Source organism: Lathamus discolor, chromosome 11 (assembly GCF_037157495.1).
Source record: "Lathamus discolor isolate bLatDis1 chromosome 11, bLatDis1.hap1, whole genome shotgun sequence".
NCBI lineage: Eukaryota > Metazoa > Chordata > Aves > Psittaciformes > Psittacidae > Lathamus > Lathamus discolor.
The window spans coordinates 1,178,985-1,206,542 of NC_088894.1; the positions used below are offsets into that span (position 1 = coordinate 1,178,985).

The following is a 27,558-nucleotide window of genomic DNA, read 5'->3' on the forward strand; positions in this document are numbered from 1 at the left end:
TGCAGTGCCGTGCAGTGCCGTGCAGTGCCATGCAGTGCCGTGTGCCATGCCATGCAGTGCCGTGCCAGGGAGCCAGCGTGGGGGGGCACGGGCTGTGCCAAGAGCCAACGGGGGGCAGGAGCCTCAATGGAAAACACAGGATAACAGAGAGCAATGAGTGCAGAGAGCGCGATGCGGGAGGCTGGCCCCAGCGGCCGCGGCAGGAGGAGCAAGGGTTTAATTAACACCGAGGAAGAGCAGGGGCTCTGCTGGCGATGGGGCGGCCGAAACGGGGGGTGCAGGGGTCTCCCTGGAGCCCTGGGGGGCAGGAGGGGGCTTGGCAGCGCTCGCAGGCAGCGGGACAAAGCTGAGCTTGTGCTGGAGCCAGGCCTGAGCAAGGAGCAAAGGGGGGAGATGGGGATAAATGCCCTGTGCGCTGCCCCGGGATGCTCCAGCTCCATGGTGAGAAGCAGAGACCCCCCCCGGCCGCTGACAGTGCCTCCCGCAGGGTTGGAGCCTGGGGCCATCGTGTCTCCCGGCATCGCTCCAGCTCGCCCCATCCAGCCAAGGCCCTGATTTGTGGCTGTTTCTGTCCAAGATGCCTTTGTGCTCCTGCTCTGCCCAGCCCTGTCTTTGCTACTGCGAGAATGTGGTGGCCACCAGCCCATCCCCGAGGGCAGACAGGCTGGCCCCGTTGCACATCAGCATTAGACAAACAGCCACAGGTCCAAGAGGGACCCCACAGCATCCCCACGATGCCACAGGTGATGCCGTGGGGACCCCATGTGCCGTGAGATGCAGGTGATGGCCATAGGGCTGTGGTGCCAGGACACCGGTGGGGACCAACATGAGGGGCTGGAGGCACAGCTTGGAAAGGGTGAGAGGCACACAGAGACGCTTTGCTTGTCCCCAGGACTGTGCCCGCTGGCTGCCCAGTGCTGTGTTCCTCCTGGGAGAGGAACACGGGGCAGGGAGAAGCCCTGGGATGCTGCATGGCCAGACCCTGATCCCATCAATTCCAAACCCACCAGTTTTCCCCTTCGCAGCTCCCCATTCCTCAGGTTTTTCCTTGGAAAACCAGGAAAGAAGCTGAAGTAAAACAGTGACATGAGCTTGATGCTGTTCCTGATTTATTTTGCATCTTATTGAGCCTTCTTCCCCGGTTTCACAGTTATTGTGGGGTTTGTTAAAGGGGATAAACAGGTCTGGGACTTGGGGTTGTCATAGGAACTGTTTCAGTGCTGCAGCCTCACCGCCAGCCTCATCCTCCCCTTTGGGTTCCTCATGCAGTGAGGATCTCACTGGCCCTGCAGAGGTGTCTCCAGCCCCCCAAAACACTGGGGCACCCTGTGGGACCCCCGGGTGTCCCTGGGGGACGTGGGCTCCGTGCCCACACCTGCAGCCATGGGGAAGTGAACCAGGACCCGTGGGCTTTAAGCTGAGGAGAGGCATGGAGGATGCTGCTGGTCAGTGTGGACTCTCTGGTGTCTGATGGGAGGTTGTGCTATTGCAGCTGTTACTACGGGGATGCTCTCTGTCCGACCTGGAATGATTTTCATTATATCCCTGGAGCTGAGGGGACGTGGGGCAGATCAGGGGCTGCCCTCCAGCCCTTCCCCATCTCTTCCATGGCAGGCAGAGGGGGCAGGCAGTGAAAATGAAAGCATCAGCCTCATTTCAAAGGGAATCCTTTGTGCCCAACACTCCTTTGGCCTGTGCAATCCTTCACCGCGGGATGTCGTGGAGGCCAAGACTCTGGCAATGACTAAAGAGGGATTTCCAGGGCCGTGGGACGAACAGGAACATCCAGTGCTTAAGAAAGACTCACTTTGTGTGTCCGGTGTTTCACGGGACACTGCTCAGGAACAATCACCCTCTGGAGCCACTCCGGAGGTGGATCCAGCTGCGGTGCTTGGTCCAGCCAGCGCCCCAGAGAAGGTTCCAGGGTGGCAGGGAAGGATGTCCTGTGTGTGCTGGGGGTGCCATTGATGGATCACCCATTGGTGGGTCACCCATTGCGGTGGTCCTGGACCCTGACATCCACACGTGCATCACACCCGGAGCGGGGCACTCGCACTGCTGGGCTGCTCCGTGGGTTTTGTCCCGGGGAAAGAGCCGGGGCTGCGGTTTGGGAAGGGGAAAGCCCTTCGGGAGCTCCGCTTCCCGAGGGCAGGGCGCTGCGGGGGTCCCCGGGGCTCCCCGCTCCTCCCGGCACGCAGTAACCTCCAGCTTGGCTGCAGTCCCGGCGCTGGCAGAGCCCCGAGAGCGGCACAAGCGGCGCTTGAGGAGAGCAGGGAGAGGGGAACAACGTTTAGAGAGGCAGGAGCCGGGGCAAAGCAGCCGCTGCGGGAGGAGCCGGGACGGGCTCAATGCGAGCTCTCAGGGCGCTTTTGTTGGCCCCGGACGTGCCCAGCGGTGCTGCCAGCACGGAGGGGCTGTGCCGGCGCCAGCGGCTCCCAGCGTGGGGCGGCAGCTTGCCCAGCGCCTTGGCTCAGCACCGTGCCCGTCGGCAGGATGCGGAGCCTCCGTTGAGAAGCTCCATCGCCTCGGCCGGGCCGGCCGCAGGGTGGGCAGCGCAGCGGGAGCAGCGACACGCGGGCTGCAGGAATTGCTTCTGACAGATCCATTTGTTCCGCAAGGTTCAGCTTAATTTTATAATGGTATCGGTCACTATGGCAACGTGTAAAAATAACGGATCCCCGAGCCCGGCAAATTCCCCATAAACAGCGCCGGTCTCTGGGAATCACAGCATCCCTCCTGCCTGCAGCATCCCCCTGCCCGCAGCATCCTCCCTGCCCGCAGCATCCTCCCTGCCCGCAGCATCCCCCTGCCCGCAGCATCCCCCCTGCCTGCAGCATCCCCCTGCCCGCAGCATCCCCCTGCCCTCAGCACTGCCTCGGCCGCTGCCTGCGCAGGGGTTAGTGTTTGGGTGAGGATTCACACCATGAGTAATTAGTGGTGTTAACTGCTTATGCCTTGGGATGATGATTTCGGTTGCTAATCCTTCGGGCTAGGCTGAGCTCGCAGCGGCTAATTGGGTGGATGTCATTAATGCTGGCGGCCAGGAGCTGCTGTTCAAGAGCCGGAGCATCCCTCGTGCGTGTTGCAGGGGAGATGCTTTGCTGACAGCTCTCCTGGTACCCAAGACCCAGCCGTGGGGCTGGTGCCCACCAGGACCAGACCCTGCAGCCAGGGTCCCCCTTCACACCTACAGCCCACCCTGGAGCTGTCGCGCACACGCATGCAAACACATGCACGGGCAGAACAGGTTTCCCCCCCTCAGCAGACATCAGCTGGTGCCAAACGCGTGTCCTGGCTCCGCGGTTTCCGGTCACTGCTGCTAACGGATAATCCAGGAACGTTTTCTAACCCCGTCAGACGTCGCGCGGACCCTCTCGATCCCTGATCCCCGGCGCGGCTCCCGCAGGCTGAGCTCCGGGGCAGGATGGCAGCGGTACACAGCTCTGATGTGCAGCTCCTTATCAGGGCCAGGCCGGACCCTTGGGACTGATGCAATCACCGGGAGCACGGTGGATCTTGCACAGACAGAATTAATCCTCGTGCTTTGCGTTGCCCTTCAGCTTCAGAACAAAACCACAAAGCAAAGCAGCACAGACCCCGCACTGAAGCATCTTCCTCCAGCTCCCAGCAGCAGGACCAGCACGGAGCTGGGAGTGCTGGGTTCTGCTTGATCTCAATGGGACCAATGCAAACAGCCCCCGGCTCTGGCACAGGGAGGTTGTGAGGCTGCAAAGGGGATGGTGCGGCGACAGCACCCCAGGGACAGCGAATGGCAGGGCTGGGATGGCGCTGGTGGTGCTGGGGGCTGGTCAAGACAGCAGCACCCCCGTCCAGGGCTGGGTCTCGCTGTTTTGGGGGATAATAAGGGGTGACATGGGGTGGTACCTGGTCTCCTGCACCCCAGCTCAACCCTTCCCTGGGGCATCTCCCCTTCCCCAGCACCACCAGTGCCTGTCCAGCACAAATCCCCCCAGCCAAGCCTGGGCTTCAACATCCTGCACCCACGCCGGTGCTTCCCATGGGAGCTGTGGGGAGCTGGAAGCGATGGGCTGGGATGGTTTAACACCATCAATCCCCCCGCGTTAGCATTTTCACTCCCAGCTGCAGCTGCCATGGGGCCTCTATGAGGCCGCTCAGCCTGCAGTGAGCTACAGCAGCGAGCGGGGAGCCTGCTCCTGCAGCATCGGGTGTGCTTTCATCAGAACAATCCGCAATCAGCGACGAGCCCGGAGAGGATGCACAAAGACGAAAAGGCAAAAGGAAACCGAGCCGGTGCCGCTCCTCCCTCAGCCACACTCCTCACCCGCACGGTGCCAGCGGAGCCGCCAAGGGGACACCAAGGTCTTCTCCAGCATCGCTCCATGGGGCTGCAGGCTCAAAGGCAGCCACAGTTCTCACGTGCATCCTGCAGCCCATCCATGCACTGCAGCACCCCAGGAGCCCTCCAGGCTGTTCCACACGGTCCCTGGCCAGCCCTGGGCACGGGCATGGCACCGGCAGCCCCAAGCTAAGAGTAGGGGCAGCTGGAGAAGGATGGGTTGCATCTTATATAGGGAACCATCAGCAGCTCTGGCAGGGATCTGACCCATTGGTGAGAGCCAGAGCTGTGGGGGCTTGAGAGGGTGAATTTGTCTGGTGGCAGGGCGAGAAGGCCTCCCAGGACTAAACGCAGCCATGGTTTTGGGGAGCTGCCTGTGCATTGTGGGGCTCTGGGTACCGGCACTGCCACCCCTGTGGAGCAGCACCATGCAGAGCATTCCCCTCTGGAGCCGGGATGGAGGCTTTGGCTCAAGCCGCTCCCAGGAGCCTGTCAATGATTAACACCCAGCTCCGAAATGGCCCCTGCGGGGCTGGAGCTGCCTGGCTCCCTGCCTCAACAGCCCCACTGCTCCCGGGGCTGAGCATCCCCCCCATGCCCAGACTGGGATAAGGGAAGTGTTGCAGGGCAGGCACGGCTCAGGTCCCACCGTGGCACCCCATGAGAGCTGGGGTGAGCCCCAGGCAGCCCCCCAGCTCCCAGGAAGTGCATGAATCAGGGTGCAGGATTGGGGCCACCCTGTACCCCGCAATGAGCTGCGCTGGGCGGGCAGATGCTTTGCACCCTGGTCCACATCCTTGTGCTGGGCCCGTGCTGCGGATGCAGGAGGCTGCAGTGTGGGGCTGCTGGGGCTTTGCTCACCCCCTGCACACGTAGCAATGAGCAAAGCCTCCTCCAGAGCAGGATCCTGCCAGTGAACAAAGGTCACCGCAGCCTGCAGAGTGCTCAGGGCAGTGAATGGGCACCAAACCGGCCTGGCCAGGTCTGTGCTTCCAAACCACCCCTCGCAGCCGGGTTTTCCTGGCCTGTCAGCAGTTTCACCCTAAACCCCCTCTGCCCATCGCCTCCAGGTCAGCCAGGGCCACTTCCAGGCCAGGCACAGGATATAAACCACCTTTCCTGCTCTGACACAGGCAGGAGGAATTCCCCCAGTCGGAGGAGTGCAGGGCTGCATTAAGGAAGCCTGGCTGAGTTACTGCATTACATGGCACTGGGATGGGTGAGCTGTGCTGCAGGTACAGTCCCTGCTGCAGCTCACTGCATCCCTTTTCGCTCAGTGGATGCTGGTGGACAGCCCGGTTCTGCTGCAGCAGCCCAGGACGATGGTGCACCAGCACCATGAGGACACTCGGAGCATCGTTCCACACCCGTGCAGTGCGGCACAGGCAGCGCCCGCATCCCTCCCTTGTGAGCCCTGAAAGTCAGTTTATGGGCTGGGAGGGGACAGGCTGGTGCTGGCAGAGCACTCGAGGGCCACAGAACTACGTGGGCTGTGATTAGGGCCGCGGCTCCCTGCGGAGGCTGCGGTGACAGGCGGCGGAGGCGGCTTCCTTGGAATACCCCGCGCCGGGAAGCACCTCCCCGGCACCATCTGCACCGACCGGCGGGGCCCAGGGCTCAGATGAGGACCTGAGATAGCTCAGCTCAACCTTAAATCACAGTTAATGCTTGACTGAAGCAGAGAAGCTGCGGCTGCCCCATCCCTGGCAGTGCTCAAGGCCACGTTGGACACAGGGGCTTGGAGCAAGCTGCTCCAGTGGAAGGGGTCCCTGCCCATAGCAGGGGTTGGAATTAGAGGCTCTTTGAGGTCCCTGCTTACTCAGCATCCTGCACAGCCCACCCCTGACTCAGCAATCACAGCCTTAACGAAGCTCCTGCAGCTCGTTTCCCCTTCCAGGCCCTCTCCTACATAAGGGGGTGAGCTGAGGACACCCATCCCTCCCTGCTGATGGTGCTGGGTGCTGCTGCGGGAGCATGCAGCGAGCAGACAGGTATGATACACACCGCTGCCCCTTAAGCCAGGGTTCTTAGTGTTGGGGTGCTCTTGGTGTGGGTGCTGCTGCCTCTGTCCCTTCCTTCCAGGTCACGGCCTGCCTTGGCTTCTCCTTGCAAACAGGCTGTGGGTCACTTCTTCCCCTCCTCATATTAACATATTGCCTGTTCTAAGTTAACATCAGATAAACTAATTTAAGCTCTTTCTGTACTGGATGTCTTGGATTAAATTGGCATGGTACCTAATGAAGCTGAAGCTCCATTTGTTGTGCTGGAAGCCCTAAATATCAGCAGTGTAATTGGTGCTACCTACTTTAGAAGGCATTTGTGTGGTTTTTTCCCCAGCCTAAAGCCCTGTGAGGACGATGATTCGAAGCCTGAGGGATGATGGGGAGAGGCAGGAGGGCTTTAGGATGTGTCTGCCTGGCTCATGGGCTGGGGAGGTCGTGAAATCCAGCTTTGGAGCTGGGGGAAGGACGGGATAAGTGCTCTGTGTCCTGTGCCTGGTTGCTCCCTGGCTGCAGGGAAGCTGTGCTGTGCGCTGGAGCAGATCCTGAGCAGGGCTGGGCTTGGCTCTGATGCGGTCGCACACACATCGGGCTTGTTGTGGTGAGCCATGGAAGCCATCTCCCAGGGTGCTGGGGCTGGGCTGTGTTTGGGGCTGGGCCTGGATGCAACCAGGCAGCTCCGAGCTTCCCTGGGGCAGTGAGGATCTGCAACCCCAAATGCCTCCGTTTGTTATTGGGTTACTGTGGAGGGCTCCCAGGGGTGCTGGCTGCTTGCTGGTGCTCAAGCACAGTTCCACACCCGCAGCCCCAAACCAGCCCTGTGGGATGCTGGTTTTAGGGTGTTTTTAGGCTGATGTCCAAAGTGTTGGTGTTTTCCCCGTGTTTATCTCTAAACTTTCCCTGTTGGTTTGGGTTTGAGGCTGGACTGAGCCCACAAGCTCTCTGGAGCAGCGCTGTGTTCTGGTGCTGGTCGCTCGGGCCATAGGTAACCACTGCACTGTACCGTGCTCGTCTGAGGCTGGGGAGTGTGGATCCCAAGGGAGAAAGTCCCCAGCAGGGGAGGAAATGCAGTCCCCTCCATCAGGAATGAAATGTGGCTCCTTGATAGGCCTAGGTTTGGCACCAGAGGCAGGAACCGGACCCTGTTCCATCCCCATCACTGTGAGACCCCCTCCAGCAGAAGCCACTGCTGTCCCCTTGGGCTGTCAGTGCTGGGAGGGATGAGACAGGAGCTCATTGGAGGATGAAGGAGCTGTCTGGGCAAAGCCAATGCTGCGAGATCCCAGCTTGTGGCTGGGATCACCCTGGCGAGGCTCCAATTGCCCTGTTGGGTGCTGCCAGGCTCAGACAAGAGGATCTTGGGCCCCTCTACAGATGGATGCTGCTGCCCTAGCCGGGGGTCCCTGTGTAGGGAGAGGTCCCCATCTCCTCTTGGGGAGGAAGCACTCGCACTGCCCATGCAGAGCTGGCAACAGGGCCGTGCAGAAGCACACTGGAGCTGGGATAGCTTTGGCTGGAGCCCTCACCCCCAGGATGGGGACCAGAGCCCTGCCTCCCTCCAGCACCCGAACCCGCCAGGGCGAGTGATCGCAGCCGGGCCGGAGCACGTGCGCTCCCTGGCAGGGTGTTGGCTGCATGATTCAGGCTCCTCGCTGTGCTCCAAGCTCTGGCAATCAACCTGTTCTTGAAAAGCTCTCCTCAAACAGCCCTGCTGCCCCCCCCAACGCTGCCTGCTCCTGGGGCTGGGGAGACCTGGGCTCCTAAAGCATCCCTGTGGGCTCGCGCTGGAGCGTGAGGATGCTGCAGAAGCGAGTGCAGCCTGGCTGCACGCCGCAGCACAGGAGTCTGGCAGCGCTGCCCGCCCTGCCAAGCAGCCTCCTGCTCGCTGTGGGTGTTTGGTGCAGGAGGAAGCTACTAATGATGGCGCTGCACCTCCCGAAATGCTCTGCTCTTGCTCTTCTTGGGCATGGGAAGGAGCCGAGCACTCTTTTCCCCCCAGGTTCATTGCTAGGAGGGCAGGGGGTGCCCTTCGGGGGGCATCCTCCAAACCCTGCGCAGGTCCCTGCGATGCCAAGTGGAAGGGCCGTGGGCAGGAGGGGAGGCAGCTGAGCCTGCCCATATGCTTCCTAATGGGGAGCAATAGCAGCTCTTCCCGGGAAGCTCTCGCTGTGCCATCTGCTCTGCTGTGGTACCTTCTCTTGCGGAGCTTTTTTAAGCTCTAACTTTCCTTCCCAAGTGCTCCGCGGCGGCTGGTGCTTGCGTATGGGCTTGTCTCCACGTTGTGATCGCCTCCAAACAGGTTGTCTGAACCTTCAGCGCCGAGCAGGAGAACAGCCCAGACAGGCTGAAGGCAGCCAGGCCCCCGGGAGCTGTGCTTCCAGTTAAAAATAACCAGGGAAGTGGCTGGGAATGGCTGCGGCGTGTCCCCAGCACCTTCCCTCTTGCTGGGGTACCCACTTGCCCTGCGGGTGCCTGCTGCTGGGTTCTGGCTGGGTGGGATGTGCTGCCCCAATGCACTGTAGAATCACGGCATGATTTAGGCTGGAAGAGACCTTAAAGCTTCCTCCAGCTCCGATCCCTGCCACGGGCAGGGACCCCTTCCACTGGAGCAGCTTGCTCCAAGCCCCTGTGTCCAACCTGGCCTTGAGCACTGCCAGGGATGGGGCAGCCACAGCTCCTCTGGGCACCCCGTTCCCAGATCCCCACAAACCACCGCTAATCCCATGTCCAGCCGCCGCGCAAAGCAATTCCTTATTTCCATGTCATGCTGCATGTGCAGAAGGCCAAAAGCCAAACCCAAGGGCTCCTCTGGGTCCCTGCTGCTGGCTCTCGCCCTCGCCAGCTGTGTGAAGGGGAAACAAACACAACGGCTGCGCTGGGCTCCCCGGAGCAGCACCGGCCACAGGGTGCTTTGCAGCAGGAGAAGCTGCGGCTTCAGGGCAGCTGGGGCGGAGGGGAGGGGGGTGCCCAGAGGAGGAGGTGCAGATGCCTGGAGGGGCTGGTCCTGGCTTCCAGCAGCTAAATTAAGGCTGGATGCAACACATGGGCGTAGCTGGGGCCGAGGGGGAGGCTGGTGGGGCTGGGAACGCACAGGCTGCTGGTGCCAAGTCCCTTCAGAAGCTCTGCTGTTTGTTTGTGCGGGGCTCGAAATAAACTGACAGCCCCAGCGGCTGCCTGGGCAGGAGGAGGGAGCCGGCAGACGCTCCCCCAGCACCCAGTGTGAGCTGCGGGCTGGATGGGTGCTACCTGCGGGCGCTGGGAGACCCCACTCAGCCCCGGGCTGTAGAGAATCTGCCCCATCCCAGTGCGGGTAGAGGGAAGGGGGTGCTTTGGGGATGCGCTGGAGCTGGGGGCTGCCAGCATCGGGTCTGGCTGTAGGTGACTGCGTCCATGTGGAGGAAGAAGCTGGGCCCTGGTGTTGAGGTTCCTGTGTGTGGTGGGAGAAGCTGCTGCAGGTGCGGTGGGGAATGTGTCCTTGTGCATCCCTGGGGAGGACTTTGTGTCAGAGAGAGGCAGGGTGGTGCGGGGTCTGCATTCCGTGGATGCTCACGTCCAGATCCCCTTCTTTAGACCCGTCTCCCATTGCAGCTGCCTCGTCCTCAGGGTCTTGCCTGCCACGGGCTCCTGCTAATCCTGTCCTGCTGAGGGGACATCATGGGAATGTCCTCGTGCTCCAGGGGTGCAGGGGCAGGCAAGGAGCTTGGAGAGTGGCTTTGGACAAGGGCCTGTAGGGGCAGGCCAAGGGGAATGGCTTGAACCTGCCCGAGGGGAGACTGAGCTGAGCTCTTAGGCAGAAGCTCTTCCCTGGGAGGGTGCTGAGGCGCTGGCACAGGGTGCCCAGAGAAGCTGTGGCTGCCCCATCCCTGGCAGTGCTCAAGGCCAGGTTGGACACAGGGGCTTGGAGCAAGCTGCTCCAGTGGAAGGGGTCCCTGCCCGGGGCAGGGGCTGGGGCTGGAGGAGCTTTAAGGTCCCTTCCAACCCAAACCAGGCTGGGGTTCCATGATTTCCTCTCTCCCCATCCGCCTCCTGTCTGTGCCACCCCAGGGTCCCCTCTTCACTTTGACCCCCCAACCTGAGCTGCTCCATCCACGTGGCACCTCCAAAATGCTGCCTGTGCATCTGCTGTGGGCAGGGGCATCACATCCCCCCTACCCCCCCCATCGCGTTCAGAGCCCCCAGGGCCGGCTGTCCCCAGCACCCCAGTTCCAGCGCAGCGATGCGGGGCTGCACGTAGTGGCCGGTGGCTACCGGGGGGATCCCAGCCCCAGCCCACCTTAAGGCACCGGCGGGACCTTGCGAAAGCCAAGCGCGCTGCGGGGCGGGCGGTGCTCGGTGCTTCGCCCCCGCCGCTGGAAAGCGACCTTAGACCGGGGAGGACGGACGGACACCCCCCCCCCGCTCCCCCCCCCCCCCCCCGGCTCCAGCCGGTGCCGCCCCCTTCCCCCTCCACCCTCCCCGGTGCCACGGTAACGGCGCGGAGCGGGCGGGGAGGCCCCGTAGAGCGGTCGGTGCCGGGGCCCGGCCCGGTGGGTGCCCGCGGGCGGCGGCGGGGGGGGCCGGGCTGTGCGTGCGCTCGGAGCCGGGAGGCGGGAGCCCAGCCCTCCTTCCTCATTCGGGGCTGGGGCAGCGGCGCCCGCTCCGGCCGCAATCTGCCTTTTCCCTTTTCTTCTGTTATTAAACCCAAAAGCAAAGCGCGGAGCTCAGCAGCATCTCCAGCCCCCGCTGCCCCGAGACCACCGGCGATGGAGCCGCTTCCCCGGGGCCCCTGGCCGCTGACCTGCCTGGTGCTGCTCTCCCTGCCAGGTAAGCCACGGCCCTGCAGCTCCCTTTGCTCTTCCCGTCTTTTCCGCCTTCCTTTCCCCTCCATCCTCGCCTCTCTCCCCGCTTCGCCGCGCACCTCCCGACCGCGACATGATGCCGTTCGGTTTGACCTTTCTCCGCGGTGACCTAGAGCGCGGTGATGGGCTCCCCTCCCGCAGGGGCCTCGCTCCGCGGCTCCTCCAGCAGCAAACTTCAAGGCAGACATTCCCCTTCGCAGCCAGACGAGGGAATTAGGCAGGGACGTGAAGCGGCATGTTGTTTCCACCCATTTGCTAGCACCCCCTGCCAGCTACGTGAGAGGAAAATCTCTGCAAGCCCAAATTCCTGCTCGGAGGTTGATGGGGAGGATGGTGGAGCAGGCAGTGGGGAAGGCTGCCGTGAGGGCTGCCGGCCTCCTCTGCCATTAACTTCAGGTATGCCCCATCAAGGCCAGGTTGGACGGGGCTTGGAGCACCCTGCTCTGGTGGAAGGTGTCCCTGCCTGTGGCAGGGGATTGAAACCAGATGAGCTTTAAGGTTCCTTCCAACCCAAACCATTCAATGAACTTGTTTTTCTTGTTACCCCTGTGCTTTACACCACCACCCCCCTGCCCCCCCCGGTACAGTTCTTGCTGCTCCAACCCAACTGTTGAGCACTGAAGCGGTGGGATTGCACCATCCCTGCGGGCACCTTGCACCACCCAACCCTGCTGTGAGCATCAGCCATGGGGCACTGTGGGCTCCTGCTGCTACCCCCTGTGTCCCCCAGCCCTCCTTGGACTCCTGCTGCCGCCGGCCTTCAGCGCATCCCAGGGCTCCACCAGCCCCCGGTGCTGCAGCGTGAGGTGATCAGGGTCTGTGCTGCTCTCTGGCTGTTTCCCTTCCCTTACCAGCAGTGGGAAGTTTCTCGCCCCACCAGGAACGAAGCCCTGTGGTGGCTGCTGCTTTCAAGGTTTCCTTTCTAGGATGTTTCGTTTCAGTGCTCTTCACGTGAAGGAGTAGCTCTCCTTCCTGCCCACCTCCAGGGAGGGATGATGGGGCAATAGCAACGTGCCTTCAGGAGCACCTTGCTCCTGAGCTCTTTGCCTGGCCAGTCCACAATCCCCACCTTCCAGTGGGATCCCACTACGGATAACCCAGCCCAGGCTCCCGTGTGGGGGAAGCCCATCTTCTCCCAGGCCCATCGGGACTATTTACCCCCAAAGCTTTCCTTGGGCAGGGAGTTGAGCGCAAACTTGAGCAGAAAGCAAATGCTTTCAGCACAACACTCCTTGCTTTGAGTTGCCTGATCACAACTGAGAAGTGTTGGCCCCAAGCTGAAAACTCCCAGTTGCTGAGAGCCAAGAAGGCTTTGGCGGCGAGCGGTGCTTCTCAGTGAACCGCTGTGATTTCCTGCCACGGGAGAATGGCTCCAGCAATGCGCTTGAGTTTAATTAAACGTGGCCTTGGGAGTAAGAGCCCTGTTTTCCCAAGCCAGCCATAGGGAAAGAGCCATCCTGGGGCTGGAAGCCGTGCTTTGCATCCCTGATGGCGGGCGCGAGCATGCGGATCCCAAGTCTTTACTTCCATGCGGTGAACCCGCCGGGGCCATGGCTCAAGTGAAGCCTGGGCTGCAGGAGGGCTGACCCAGGCCCCTGCTGCTTCCACAGCGCTTCTGCAGAAGCAAAGGGGAAAGGGAAGGTCCTGCTGGAGCTCTTCCTGTAGGGCAAAGAGAAGCGAGGTGCTCGGAAGCCGGGTTGCAAAGCCCTGTTGCAAAATCTGTGCTGTGCAGGCGCTTCTCAGAGCCCTCTCCTAAAGAGGAAATCTGTTTGCTCGTGGGGCTCTGGCTTTCGAGCTGAATTTCTGCTAAGGCTGTAGGAGGGAAGCTCGCAAATGGTGGCTGTGTGTGATCCGAGGCTTCCTCTGATGTCATGTCTGTAAGATACAGCCTTTACTACAACCCTCCCGGAGCCGCACCGGGATCTGCGTGGCTCAGCAGCTTATGCCGGGGTCTCTCTTCTTGGCTGCCCCCAGACTGCAGATTCCAGGCCCTTTTTATAGGCAGCACCTGTTAGTTTCCCCCACGGGCAGCCCGGCTGCAGGTGAAATTCCAATGGGATTATTTTGGGGCTTCTCTTGCCCTTCAGCAAGTGCCCACAGGGCTCTGGATGCCGGTGACCAGCTGCACGTTGCTTCTGGAGCACGCAGCCACCCTGGAGCTGCTCACCCAGCCCCTTTGGAAGGGGGAAAAAAAAGCTCTATTTTTATCAGGAAGCATCCGAGCAGCCTCTCCTGGATTCAACCCCAGCCTCTCGCAATCTGTTCCGTATCAAATACTTCAAAAGGTGGAATACAGGGGGAAGGAAAATGTGTCACCGAGATGGGAAACTTGCGCCGCAGCGGGAGGGCTGGGGGTGATGCTGCTCCCAAATTAAACCGAATGCCAGCAGGGAGGCTCTGCCAGGCCAGGCGCAGCACGATGCCCGCGCTCGTGCCGCTGCTCCAGGCTGGAAGTGCTCCGGGTCCGCCTCGCGACGGTGCTCCCACCTACACAGGAATCGTCAGGCGATGCTTTTCGGGGCTCTGATCCCCTTTGCTCACTCCGGAGTGTGGGATAGAGCAGCTTGCGGGGGCAGAGCACCTGAGCTGCCCTGGGTCTCGGAAGCAAAAGAAGAGTCACTTTGAAAGCAAAGTCTTCAGGAGCTCCTGCCATGGGGCGGCACCGTCAGTGTGCAGGTGGGAAGCAGTTTCGTGCTGGAATGGTGAGAGATGGGACCGTGTCCCTTGTGTTTGCAGCACGAGGACCCCCCCTGCATCCCATTCGCAGGGCACAGGCACATTGAGAGCAGACACGGTGCTGGCAAAGAGCGACCGGGAAGGGGCTCACTGGCCCTGGGGTGAGCACACAGAAAGAGGAAGGAGGGAGGCTGCCGGGTGCAAGGAGAAGCTGCCTTCGGGGGGAAAGGAGGGAAGGAGCCACAGTGGAAACTTTGCATTTTCGAACTTGCATATTCTGGGGTTTTCTGACAACTTCCCCTTTGTGTGTTCCCATGGCGGGGGGGGGGGGGGGGGTGTTGCATCGCTCTGTGGCTGCTGCTGCAGGAGCTTGGAGGGGGCTCGGTCAGCATGGCCCTGCTGGGTGCTGGGTGAGCAGATGGAGATGCCGGGTGCTCTGCCCGCGACTTGTGCTCCTCGGTGGGAGGCAGGAGCGGGTCCTGGTAAAGTGACGTGTTGTTAACGTGCTGTATCATGGCTGAAGCTCATGTTTAATAGATCTCCTGCAAACCCTGAGCGGGGTGAGCTGAATAACAGAGCTGTGTGTGAAAGGCTCCAAAGCAGCGAGGCGGCTCATAGCAGAACACATGGGAAAATACCCCAAAGCCACGTTTTAGTCCTATCTAAGAGGCTACCGAGAGCCACGTGTGCCTTCTGCAGTGACCGGCGCTGCCCGTGCAGCCTCCTGGCAGGCAGCATGGGAGCAGTGGGAAGCCCTTTGTTCCCTGCCTGCTCTGGGAGCAGCAGCACTGACAGAGAAGCCCCGTATGGCGAGGGCCCCGCTGCAGCAGCACCTTCAGCATCCTGTCACTGGGCAAGAGCCCGGGCCCTGCCTGCAGATCCCTCCGCTGCTGCCTGGAGAGGGGGTGATGCGGGATGCGCACGGACCATCCACAGCCCCGCTCCAAACCCCACTGCCTGCGAAGAGAAATCCCTGTGAGCCCAGGAGCCTTGGGGAGCTACAGCACCAGGGGTGGCTGCTCTCAGCTCAGTTTAAGTGCCCCAAGACCCCATCGCTGCACCCAAGAAACATGCTTCAGGGATGAGCAACGCCTCTGTGCTCACCCCAACCCTGCTCTGGTGCCGGGGTCACCTCCAGGACCCCAAGGCAGGCGCTTCCCCCCGCGTTCCCCCCTCCGGCACGACGCGTGGCTCATGGGGAGATGGGACAGATGGAGAGAGGGAGGATGAAGAGGAAGCGCTTGGCTTGCTGCAGGCTGGGCTGTGCTGCACGGGGCGGCGCTGGCCCCTTCAAGTGGGGGACCCTTGAGGGGCTGCAGGGGGGGCACTGCCCCACACAGGTCACTGTTACACAGGGGTGCAGCGGGGAGCAGGCAGCGGATGCTGATGAGCAGAGTGAGCAACCAGCAACGTGGCCACCCTGGGGATGTGAAGGGGCTGGGGGTCCCTGTGCCCGCAGCAGCCTGGTCCATGGTCTGGGTCACATCCCCATGGCGAGAGGTGGATGATGAGGGGCAGATAATGCTTCTGTGCTTTCAAACTTCCTCTGTGTGTTTCTTACCCTCTTCTTGGGGAAGGTCTGAGGCAGAAGGCAGTGGAGAAGCTCAAGAGATGCCGCAGCAGCAGCGTGCGCCCTGTGTCACTGTGCTCTGCACATGGCGCTCACAACTCCCCATGGAGGGCAGGGACTCTCTGCCCTCTGGTTTGGTGTCATGCAAGAAACATGGATTTGCCTTACAGAGCCCAGATGCAAGACCAGGGATCAGCTGGAGCGGTGCAGTTTGGATGTGACACAAGCCAGGCTTCTGTCTTCCTGCACTTGTCTTATGGGGCAAGCTTGGTCTGGTGCTGAGTGCCGCTAACACGTTGTTCTTGATGTGGCTTTGAAGGGAAACACCAAGAGCCGAAGGTTTTGTCTGTGGGCATCTGCCTATGATGTGGATGCAGCAGCCTAATGCCCTGGGCAAAAAGCCTTTAATTTGGGGAGCCCAGATGAACTGGTCACTCTGGCCGTTGAGATCGAGACAGTGCAGTGAGAACATCTGCGGGTGCATCAAATACTGCTGGAAGTCAGGAGGGATTAACGGCTGCCAAAATCCCTCTCCCGGCTCTGTTGGAGCCAGCCATGGCTGGGAAGGGTCAGAGCAGCTTGTCCTGCAGTGGCTTCTCCTGGGAGCATCCAGCCAAGGATCTTGTCCCATCCTGGGGACGGCTGCAGGGGACCAAGGAGTCTCTGCCCTGTGGTGGGGTGCAGGAGCTACCTGTTCGAGCCCGATGCTCTCTGCATGACCACGACACCGGCTCCGTGTGCCACTTGCCAGCTCTGGGGTTGCAACAGTCGGCAGTGCCTGGCCCCTGTTATCAGCAGGGTTTAAGTGGTTCTCCCATGTTGCTTAAAACTGTTCCTTTAAGCAGTGACCTGTATCAAAATCTCATTCAGTGTGGTTGTAGTAATGATGTTGACGCGGCAGGCACTGCCGAAACCAACCCTTTGAGAGCCATGGAGGCTACGGGGTGGCTTGTTCTGCTGCTGTAGCTGCTTTTAGGGAGAAAGGAGCAGCAGCATCACTGGTTCATGGGGCTGAGCAGCTCCTGGTGCATCCCACCTGCGTAGTGGTGGGCTTGGAGCCCCATCCCTGCCCACTCTGGTGCACTTTATGGCATTTGGGGAGGTGCAGTTTGTTATCTCCTGCCCATAGGGAGAGCGGAACTCCTGAAGTTTTCCTGTTAGGTGCTTCTCCGTGTGTGTAGGAAGGTGTATTGGCACCCATGTGGGATCGCTTGGACCAGCAGGTCTCTGGTTGTGTGGGGAGGTGCGGTGATGCTGGCTGGATGAGGGATGCTTGGAAGGGGAGTGCTCTCCTCTATTGGCAATGAGCAGGGCTGGCGCTGGCCTGACTGGCACCAGCTTTGGCTCATGGCTGTGCTCTGCTGGAGGGAATCAGGGCTTGGAGTCACTGCAGAAGTGGGACACTCAGTGCGGTTCGTGGTGTTGCAGCTGCGGGGGGAGCTTGTGCTCCGGAGTGCCTCGGATCCTGTGCCCTTGTTTCCTCCTGTGTGACAGAGCCAAGAGGTGATGGGAGGCTGCGGCTATGCCGGCAGCCGGGAATTGCCTCATGTATGAGCTCTCTGAGCACCACGGGTGTTCATTGGCACAGCTCTGCCTGGCTGGCAGCACAGAGGTGTCTGATGCTTCTGTACCTGCAACCACTGCCCTGGGCTCCCTGGTACCCTGGTCCCCACTACCCAGAGCTGTGTGCTCAGCCTGGCCCAGGGGTGGGGAAGGGAACCTGCTCGGGTGTGCGGTGCCAGATGTGATGTCGGCTCATGTTCACCCCTAGGTACCGGTGCCCAGGAGGTCCAGGGCTTCAAGCTGCATCAGCCCCAGGGCAATGTGTCAGTGACAGCGGGGGAGACGCTCACCCTGAACTGCACCACATCTGGAGATGGTCCCGTTGGTCCTGTGAAGTGGCTGAAGGGCTGGGGCAGTGAGAACGAGACCATTTATGAGCAAACGGGCACGTTCCCCCGTGTGACGAGGACAGCGACTGGGTCCGGCACAGACTTCACCATCCACATCAGGGACGTCCGCCCCGAGGATGCCGGCACCTATTACTGCGTGAAGTACGACAAGTCTGTGCGTGGGCTGTTCGTGTTTCAGCACGGAAAGGGCACCGAGGTGTCCGTGTACGGTGAGTGGGGCTCCCAGAGCGGAAGGGGCCGGTGCCGCCCCAGGAGCAGGTCCCGGGGGTCACCCCTGGCCATGCCCATGTCCCCATGGGAGCCCCGGGGCCGGGCAGGGCTGACAGAGCCCGGTGTGACGGCCCCGTTGCTCCCCCCGCAGCCAAACCCAGCAGCCCGGTCGTGTCCGGGCCAGGGAGCAGAGCGGGGCCGGGGCAGTCGGTGCCTTTCACCTGCACGGCCGGAGGGTTCTTCCCCAGAGAAATCGCCGTGAAGTGGCTCAAGGACGGGGCCCAGATCTCGGCTCAGCAGCCCCAGGTCAGCCCTGGGCAGACGAAATCCTCCTACGACGCGTCCAGCACCGTGTCGGTGACGCTGCAGGAGGGCGACGTCCGCTCGCAGCTGCAGTGCGAGGTTCATCACCGCACGCTGCCGGCCCCGCTGCGGGGCAGCTTCCAGCTCAGCCGGGCCCTGCGAGGTGAGGCCGGGGGGGGCCGCGCTGGGCTGTGCGGCTGCCGCGGGGCCCGGGGGAGCCGGGGGGCCCGGGGCGCGCTGCGGGCAGCGGGGCCGGGGATGTCCCGCACCAGGCGCTGCCTCTCTCCCCAGTGCCCCCCAGCGTGCAGGTGGTGGCCGAGCCGCCGAGCCCCGTGGAGGTGAACAAGACGGTGAACTTCACGTGCCTCGTGAAGGGCTTCTACCCGGGAGCCGTGGCCGTCGCCTGGCTGGAGAACGGGACGGAGATGAGCGTGGGCAGCCCCCCCCCGCCCTCGGAGACCCCGCGGGGCTTGTTCGAGCTGCGCAGCCTGGTGGAGGTGCAAGCGACGGAGGAGAAGAACGGGTCCGTGTTCACCTGCCGCGTGGTGCACGACGCCCAGGGCCCCATCAGCGGGACGAGCACCCTGCGGATCGCTGCCCCGGCCAAGGGCGGGCTGAGCGACCGGTCCCAGACTGATAACGGTGCGTGAGAGCTGCAGGGATGCTGTAAAAGGCCCCCCTCCCACTTTGAAATCCCACCAAGTCTGGTCCAAGGACACAGCATCTCTCTATTGGGGTTTGGGGGTTTTCAGAGGTACCGACCTATTGTCATCAGTGCTTCAGTTGTCACCCAACCGTGAGCCTGCAGGCACTGGGTCAGTACCAGTGTTTTCAGGCCCATGGTGACCTTTTTCATCCATGTTTCAGACAATTTGGTCCTCATCTACATCGTGGTGGGGGTGGTCTGCACGGTGCTGGCGCTGCTGGTGGCTGCAATTCTTTACCTCATCCGGGCAAAGCAGAGCAAAGGTAAGGAAACCAATGGCAGAGGAGAAGCTGCTCCTGACCCCCTTTTCCCTCATCTTGAGCATCTGGGGATGCTGAGTTCCCAGCTCTGCTCCTGCAGCTCCTGCCCGAAGGGGGGGACAGAGCAGAGCTGACTGGGTTGGTTGCAGGGAGAGCTCTGCCCGGTTGCTGCTGGGTGCCAACAGCTGCCAGAGTCAAACCTGTTTGTTGTTCATTGTACCTAAAATACTTGACCCTCCCCTGCAGCTCCTGCCCTCTGCCAGGAGCGCTCCTACACTGAATGGAGCGAAACTCCAGCCAACTGCAGGCACTTGCCTCTGGGAAAAGATGTGTATCTGCTCCTGCAGCAGTCTCTGCATGGGGGCTGGCATTCCATGGGGAAGGAGGGGGGGTCCCGTTGTTTCCTGGTCTGTTTCTTTCCTAAACCATTTCTCTTCCGGCAGGTAAAAGCTCACCATCAGCTAGGTAAGTGCAAAGCTCTAGTCACTGATTAACCCATGGGCACTTTGAGCTGGACAACCCAGCCTGCAAACAGGGTCCTTTGGGGCTGGGATGCAGCTGGATCCCTAAAAGCTTGTTGTGAAAGGGAAGGCAGGAGCACAGGCACTGCCCATCCACCTGGTTGTGGTTCTGCCCCTGCGGTGATCTTGTACCCAAACACTTGGCTCTTGGTGGGGCTGGGCAAGCGGGTGGGAGGTGGGATTCCAGCCTGCAGAGATGCAGCTTGGACCAGCAAGTGAGCAAACACTCATCGGTGGGGACTCATCCTGCTGGGTGCTGCTGCAAGGAGCTTGTTCTGCTTCCGACCCCCCCAGCTGCTCCATCACAAGGGAAGAGGCAGCGGCGCGTTTGCTTGATGTGACTTTTGTTCCCCTTTTCAGGTTACATGAGCCGGAAAAGAGCAGCGAGGCCAATACCCAGGTGATGCACTGACCCCGGGGGGGGAGCGCAGTGGGGAGGCACCAGAGGCAGGAGGAGGGTGGCTCCTGCCTGAAACATCTCCGTGCCTCCAGTGGAGGGTGGTGGTTCCCCTGTGAAGCATCCGAGTCTCCACACAGCGGCAGGAGAGGGAAGGAGCGCTGCCCTGGCAATGGGGTAGCCACTTAGAGCATCTTTTGTGCCTTCGCCCTCTCCTCCTCCTCCTCCTGGAAGTCTGGGTTTGTGGTGCCTGAGAGCCAGCTGTGAGATAGCCAGCCAGGCTATTTGTGGAGTTGTTTTGCATTCGGTGACGCAGTTACGAGCAAAGTCGTGATCAGCAGCAATCTGTCCATCCCACCCAGCCTCTGCCAGCTCCGGCGTGGGCATCGCTGGGCAGCCTGGCCCCTGCTTGTCCCTGCACTCGGAGTTACGCCTGCATCCAGGGTGATGGGGTGGCTCTCGAGTCACGGTGCTGGCGCTGAAGCCTGTCGGTGGTTGGTGGTTTGAGGATGTAACGTGGGGTAAAGCATTGCTGTGGGGTTGTCCCAGCCGGCTGCTGGCATCGCTTCCCTTCATCACAAGCTGGTTTGGATTGGAAGGGACCTTAAAGCTCATCCAGCACCGGGCAGGAACCCCTTCCACTGGAGCAGCTTGCTCCAAGCCCCTGTGTCCAACCTGGCCTTGAGCACTGCCAGGGACGGGGCAGCCACAGCTTCTCTGGGCACCCTGTGCCAGCGCCTCAGCACCCTCACAGGGAAGAGCTTCTGCCTAAGAGCTCATCTCAGTCTCCCCTCCGGCAGGTTCAAGCCATTCCCCTTGGCCTGGCCCTACAAGCCCTTGCAAATGGTACCCCCTGTACAAGCAGAGAGCAAGCTGCAGTGGGATTGACTCCAGTGCAGGGTTTGGGCTGGTGCATGGGTGGTCATGGGGAGGCTCCTCGCTCATCCTTCCAAAGGAAGAACTCCCGGTGTCCCCCACAGGAATCCGACCCCAACAACCTGACCTACGCGGACCTGAACTTCGACAAAGAGAGGAAAACCATCCGCCGCATGGTGGAGATGAGCCAGCAGTCTGAGTACGCCTGCATCCAGAGCAGCCGGGCACCCAACGGCGATGACAACCTCACCTATGCCGACCTGGACATGGTGCACCTCAGCAAGGCACCCCCGCGGCCGGCCCCGCGCCCCGAGGAGGCCGGCTCTGAGTACGCCAGCGTCCAGATCCCAAGGAAGTGAGCAGGGCTGCAGCGGGACCCCTGCGTCACGGGGAGCCAGCCTGCTCCTTCCCGGGAGGATGTTCTTGGAAGCACCGGGAGCGATGTGAAGATGCGCTGCGGTACCCGCGTTTTGGGATGGAAATGGAGCCCCCTGCACTTTGGGGTTGGCTCCCATCCGCAGAGACCTGATTTTGGGGGGACAGCTTTGTCCCGGGGCTGCCGGCTCCATCCCTTGGGGATCCCCCCATAGCCATGGGGACTGCTCAGCCTCGGAGTGCCGGGATTGCCCATGAGCGGGTTAATCCAGCGGAGCAGCAGCGACAGTGCCTCCACGCCGGCTCCTATGGGAATGCCACTGCCACCCTGACCCCGCAGGGATGGGCTGGAGCCCCTGCACTGCCTTCTGGGGCTCTGCTGCCTGGAAACCAAACTGGCTTTAAAGGAAGGACCGGAGCGTCCGCATCTCTCTTCCCAAGTGTCCCTTCTGCGGGACCTCGGTCTCGCCCCACGGCCAATGATGCTGGGAAGGCCAGCGAGCCGACACCCCCCCCCCCCCCCCCGCAGGCTTCTGCCCATCCTACCGCCCAGGGGGGCTCCAGCTACGGCCCCCGCCGGCACCGAGCATCCTCTTCATCACCCTCTACACAGCCTTGCCCTGTCCCGGCACCCACCAGCGCTGCCCCAGGCTTGTACAACGCGTGCAGCTCGTCCCCGGCCGGTGCCCCCCCCAGCCCGGCTCCCCCCGGGAGCTCCCCGCAGGTACCGTGTAACATGTTTTGACTGTTTTGCCATGTAACTGTTAATTTCTCGAGCTAAACCCCAATGTTCCGTGCTGTACGTGGGTGTTCTGCTGTGTACTTAACACTAGAATTAAGATGTGCAAAACGAAGACCGAGGCCTCAGTTAAGACCCCAAAACCCCACAGAGCTCTAAAGGGACTTGCACAACCCCTCCGCAGCTCTGCCCGGGGGCCAGGCAGGCTCCCCCCAGCCCATCCGTGGGGATCAGTGTCTTCCATGTGGCCCCTCCCTGCACCCCAATACACAGGGACACCACCCTGCGTTGGCACCCATAGCACCCGGGTGGCCTTGCGGCATGGGGCTGGCCCCCCATGGTTGCTGGTGGGGGGGCTTCAAGGGCTGGGGGTGCGTTGGGAGCGGTGGGATTGCTTGTACAGAACTTTTTTGGTTTCTTCTTCTTTTTGCTTGCGAGATATTTTTATAATAAAAGTGGAAAGTCCTGTGCTGCTCCCCCCCATCAGCGTGTCCCCGTGCACTGGGGGCTGCGTGCCCCACAGCAGGGAGGGCGGAATCTCAGCTTGCACAGGGAGGAAGAGCAGCAGGAGGTTGAGGTTAGGATGAGGGCTATAGGACCAGTCCCCCTGGGCGCCTCTCCCCCTGCGGCCCTCCTGCATCCTTACGTGCTCCAGGGGCAGCAGTGATGGTGCATGGGGTCCTGCATCCCTGTCAACACCCATGGCACAGGAAGGGTACCACTGCATGCTGCCTAATGGTCTCAGCTGGCACCCATGGCCCCCCCCCCGCCAACCCACCAGGCCTCAGCTTTGGGGTGCATGGTCCCCTCATGCCAAGGGTGTGGAATGGCTCATGGAGGATGCTCAGCACAGCTTTGGCTTTGTTGGCATTTGCCTTTTATTGGCTGGTGGTGGGGAGAAGGGGCACAGGTCTAATGCTCCAGATCATCCTTCCTGGTGCTCAGAGGCTGTTGCCCTCTACATCAGCCACGATGGTTCCCAGACCCTGTTGCGCTCTGCAGCTGTGGCAGCGTGCAGGATATGGGTCCCCCCACCTTGGTTTGCCCCAAGGAGCCCTGGGGCTGGACCTGCAGCCGCACCACCAGCAGCCAGAGGGGTGGCACTGTCCCCTTGGTACCTGGGGTCCCTAAGGGATGAGCAGGTGAACCAGGGAGGGATCACTGGGGATGGAGACCTGTGGTCCCCTGGGTGGATGAGGCAGGGATGACGCCGGCCACACCAGACTGGGAAAGGGATGGGGCCGGGGGTGATGGCACAGTCCAGGCTGGCAGCGTGGGGACCATGGGGCCGGGCTCTATAGGTCCAAGACCTCCCCTGAGTAGGCGCTGGGGTCCTCGTCCGCCCGCGTGTTCACCTTGAACTGCCGCCGCAGGAAGCCCCCGTAGCGCTTCTGATTGTCCCACTTGAGCTTGGGCCGGATGCGGCGCATGAAGCCGCCGTAGCGCTTGTGCAGCTCCTGCCCCTCGGCCCCAGCGCCCGTGGGCTCCTCCTCGCCCCCAGCCCCTGCCAGCCCCGGGTAGTCCTCGGGGGCCTCCCTCTCGCCGGGCTTGCGGCCGAAGCCCCCGAACTTCTTGCTGAGGCCGCCCTTGCTGTGGGCGTTCTCGCGCAGCAGCGACAGCAGCTTCCCCTTGGACATCTTCTTCATGAAGCCCCCGTAGCGCTTGGCCGGCACCAGCGGCTGCTCCCCGGGACCCAGCTCCTGCTCCGGCTCTGCCTCCTCCTCCTCCACCTCCCAAGGGGACGGGTCTGTCCCCTCAGCCAGAGCCACCAGCGGGGCCAAGAGCGCCAGCGCCTTCCTGCACGTGTCCCACTCGGGGCCGGGCGGTGAGGAGCCCTGGCATTCCCACAGGCACATCTGCAAGACAGCAGCCCCAGGACCCCCACTGGCATCACCTCGATGCTCCGGGTGATCCCTGTTCTCCATCCCACCCTGCTCTGTGGTTCCCCCAACCCAAGCCCGGGAGTCCGTGTCCATTGTGATCCCAAGCTTAGCGAGGAGCTGCAGCTTGCCCGTTCCCATCCCCCTGCGGTACCCGCACCACCGCCCCGTGCAGCAGCACCCGTGATGCTGTGACTCACCAGGGGCCGGATGCTGGTCTCGGTGCCGTGGGTCTGTGCCGCGCAGAGGGAGCACTGGGTCACGCAGTCGGCTGATGCCACCGCAGCCAGGGAGAGGCAGAGCATCAGCACCAGCGCCCTCCGCGCCATTGCGCCCTGCAGCTGCTGCCTGGAGTGGGAGAGACAGAGCCCATCACCCTCCTTGTGCTGGCCCCATCACTGCCACACCAGCACCCTTAGTGCAGGGCACCTTCCATCTGCACCCGCAGGGCTGCTCCTGCGGACAGGCACCAGGACACCGTGCCCATGTAACTCACCGCCGGGTGCTGCTCCTGGGTCCAGGCAGGGAGAGAAGGGGACAGGAGTGACTGCGGGGATGCTGCGGGATGTGATCGCTCACCCTGGCTGCAGCCTGCTCCTTAGCACAAGCCCGGAGTCTCTCAGGGCCCCAGGTCTACTGAGGTCCCCAAAGGCCATCATCCCATCCCATCCCATCCCATCCCATCCCTCTCTCCTTCCACACCATTAGAAAGCCCCTTTTTGTCTTCACTGTTGAGTTTCTCTGCAATATTGCAATCACAACGTTAGCACGGAGATTAATCACGGGCTCTCCCTCTTGGCCTTGGGGAAGAAAAGCACCGCAATTGCAGCCACCGGCAGAAAGAGGACAGGGTGATGCCATCACCAGATATGAAGCCACCCCACACCTGTACAGCCCTGGTTCCTCTGCCTCCCACTACTGCTTCTGCTGGGCTGCTGCAGCAGAAGAAAGGGGAAAAAGCTGGATTCCAGGCTCAAGCCTACCTGCAAATGAGGATCACCACCTCCCAGCCTGCCCAGAGCCGAGCCAGAGCCTTTCACCTCCACGGATGAGACTAGGGAGGGCTGAACTCTCTGTGCAATGGCTGGGAAAGGGGCTGTGCTGCTCCAGAACCCCTCAGCAAGGCTGGAGGGGACAGTGCCAGCCCTGGCTGCGGTGCCACAGGACCATGGTGCCACCGGGACCATGGCAGCCCTGGGTGCAAGTGCCAATCCCAACGGGATGCGCTGCCAGCAAGCCCCTGCCTACCTCCTTGCCTGCTTTCATCTAGGGTGGAAAGACATGACCCAGAGGGATCTGTTACACATTAATGACGCATCTCAGAGACTATTGTATTCTCCAGCACTATCTGCTAATGCTCTGTAATTGGTCCTGATGAAGAAGTGTTAATGCCACGGTATTAATTCAGGCTAGATTAAAACTTCATTTGAATTATCCACACCGCCGTGTGTCGCGCTCTCTGCATTCCTCGGCTGCACCGCGCAGCCTGGAGCGTGGCACCTCTGCCAGTCCTGGCACCGGCATGGGCACGGAAGGACCTCAGCCATCCCCGGCCACCAAGACACAGCAATGGGACCTTGGTACCGCATTGAGACGGCACTGATGAGCGAGGACCCGCTCAGGTAAGTGCCGGCTGCAGCACTGAGGGGAACGCAGCTCCTAAGAACCACCCGCTGCTTCCAGCAGCTCCACTGGGAATCTTTTCCCTTCTTCTTTTCCCACTTGTTTCCCTTCCCTTGCCTGTGCCGCGTGCCGGTGTCACTGGAGCAGCGTGCGGCGATCACACCGTCAGTGCTCAGCCCACGCTGCAGGTGCAACCGGCACCGCACAGCTCAGTCCCTGGCATTTCAGACATGGTGCGGCCCATCCTTGTCACCCAGCTCCATCCGGAGCACTCCATGGCACTCAGGGGAGCTGCAGCGTGGCCAAGGACCCTCCATGCCCAGGCACCCCAGAACACCTCACTGCAAATGTACCTTGTCCATCTCCCTGCTCCCGCAGCCAAGCAGGGGGTGACTGGGAAAACTGGGACAGGAAGAGGGAGAAAAGCAAAGGGCTTCGGATAAAAGCAAAAAGCAGCAGCACACAAAGGGGGGAAGAAGAAAAGCAGAGTTAGAGCTGGATCCTGCATTACCTGGAGGAGCACCGAGGCTCCGGAGCCGTCCCTCCTGCAGGGACACCTCGGTAGGAATGCCAGCAGTGGGTCCCAGCACATCCTACCTGTGTCAGGCATCTGTTAGGATCCCCTGCTCCACATCCTGCTTCCACTCGAGTGCTCAGTGCCCACGTTTGCTTGTGTGTGGAAAACCCCAGGCTGCATACACGCACCCCAGGGCCAGTTACAGACCCAAGGAGGGATGGGGAACCCTGGTGTGTGCCAGAAAGCACAAGGACCGACCCTGCATCCTGATTAACCTGTGGTTACTGCTAGTGGGATGTGAACAGCTTTCCCAGATCTCTCCTCCCACACAGGTCTAACCCAGGCAGGTTGGGACCCTGCACGTATTGCTGGTGGAGAAGAAGAATCCCTTTCCAGCAGTTCCTTTCCTCACCTTTCAAAGCGATCTGGAAGCACCTTCGGGACAAGGCTCTTCCTAAAAGACAACGACTTTTGGGACAGAATCACAGCAAACACCAAGCTGCTGCTTGAGACAGAAACCTCCCTCCATCCTCTCCCCTGGCTCCCTTTGTCCCTCCTAGCCCTGTGTGACCCGAGGCCAGACGTGGCATCAGCATAGAAACAAAGCCCAGCTCTGGACAGCAGCCCGCGGGCTGCGAGCCCACTCGAGGGACGAGGAGCACATCGCCGCAAGCCCCACCGTGACCCGCTCCCGGCACCACGGCTCAGGTCTGCTTTTCGAGTCCCCCTTTGGTGAGTGACACCACGCGATGGGAGCCGGACCGTGATCCCGGCTGCAGTCCTACCTGCGCTGTGCCCTCGACGAGCCGGGTCGGGACCGGCGGATGCGCTCCCTCCGCGGGCGTCAGGCTGAGCCGCGCATCGGCAGGGCCGCGGTGCCGCCGGACTCGCCACCCGCCGCCTCTCACCCCGCTTTTATGGCCACGGAGTCTCCTCCTGCGGCGGGGCCCGGCTGCGCTCGGCGCCGTGGAGCCAATCGGGGCGAGGGAGGCTGTGAATAATCAGCCCCGCAGCATCCTCAGCACCTCCCGAGCAGGTTCTCCCGCTGTGCCAGGGGCTCCCCACAGCCCCCAGGCTGCCCCGAGGACTGGGGTGCACGTCCCATCACTGCACTGCCACCGACAGCATCCCTCGGGGACCCCCGTCGGGGCCAGCCTCGTCCGTCAGGGCTGAAACTTAAGCCCCAGACACAGGAGGTGGCAGCTGGGGGTCCATCTGCCCCCCTGGCTGTGAGCTGGAGGGGTTTTGCTGCTGGGGGTGTGAATCCCCCCTGAGCACCACATTCAAATCCTGCCCAAGGGGGATGAAGCCCTGACTCCCCCCTGCGCTCCAGGCTGGTGAGATGTTGGGGAGAGGATTGAGCCCATCCGAAGTGACCAGGATAGGCAAAGGAGGGTGTTAACACACTGGGAAAGGCTGCTCCCCCCCCAGCCCACCCAGCCTGGCCGCTGTCAGGCAGCAAAGCCCTTGCACAGAAGCCCCCCATGTCCACTCCATCGTGGGGCTTGGACTCACCAGACTGCCCCTCTGTTCCTCCTCCTCTTGAGGGCAAGCCCACAGAGCTGAGTCAGAGGGGCAGGGGGAGCAGAGTGGGAGGATGGAGACCCCTCCCCCAGCATCCCTGCTCAGCCCCAATTCCTGTTCAAACATCTCCAGGCCAGATTTGGGGGCAAAGGAGGGCAGCACCGGGCAATACCAGACCCTCAGCCCATGCACCACTGTCCTCCTGCCCCATGTCACGATAGACGTGTGTGGCTGGGGGTCCAGGGCACAGACCCCATGGTGCCGGGCCAGCCGGTCCTGTTCCTGCGCCGCTGGCAGCGCAGCCCCGTCCTC

At 61.8% G+C, this 27,558-nt stretch overlaps 2 protein-coding genes across 4 annotated transcripts; one reads left to right on the top strand and one right to left on the bottom strand.

Moving 5' to 3' along the window:
* The first annotated feature begins 5,884 nt into the window (after positions 1-5,884).
* Positions 5,885-22,185, top strand: LOC136020579 (tyrosine-protein phosphatase non-receptor type substrate 1-like). Of its 2 annotated transcripts, none has more exons than XM_065691793.1 (9): positions 5,885-6,309; positions 11,006-11,121; positions 17,174-17,524; positions 17,677-17,991; positions 18,120-18,470; positions 18,696-18,797; positions 19,238-19,259; positions 19,676-19,715; positions 20,693-22,185. In XM_065691793.1, the coding sequence occupies exons 1-9, from the start codon at positions 6,293-6,295 to the stop codon at positions 20,945-20,947; spliced, it is 1,569 nt and encodes a 522-aa protein (XP_065547865.1). In that variant the 5' UTR covers positions 5,885-6,292; the 3' UTR covers positions 20,948-22,185. The 2 variants fall into 2 exon arrangements, with proteins under 2 accessions (XP_065547865.1, XP_065547866.1); XM_065691794.1 differs by lacking the exon at positions 5,885-6,309 and adding an exon at positions 10,274-10,844.
* Positions 22,186-22,323: 138 nt separating this feature from the next.
* On the bottom strand, positions 22,324-26,595 carry PDYN (prodynorphin). Of its 2 annotated transcripts, XM_065691827.1 has the most exons (4): positions 26,508-26,514; positions 24,079-24,093; positions 23,783-23,930; positions 22,324-23,558 (listed from the first exon to the last, which is right to left on the bottom strand). In XM_065691827.1, the coding sequence occupies exons 3-4, from the start codon at positions 23,909-23,911 to the stop codon at positions 22,998-23,000; spliced, it is 690 nt and encodes a 229-aa protein (XP_065547899.1). In that variant the 5' UTR covers positions 23,912-23,930; positions 24,079-24,093; positions 26,508-26,514; the 3' UTR covers positions 22,324-22,997. The 2 variants fall into 2 exon arrangements, with proteins under 2 accessions (XP_065547899.1, XP_065547900.1); XM_065691828.1 differs by lacking the exon at positions 24,079-24,093 and having other exon boundaries at positions 26,508-26,595.
* Between the last annotated feature and the right edge of the window lie 963 nt (positions 26,596-27,558).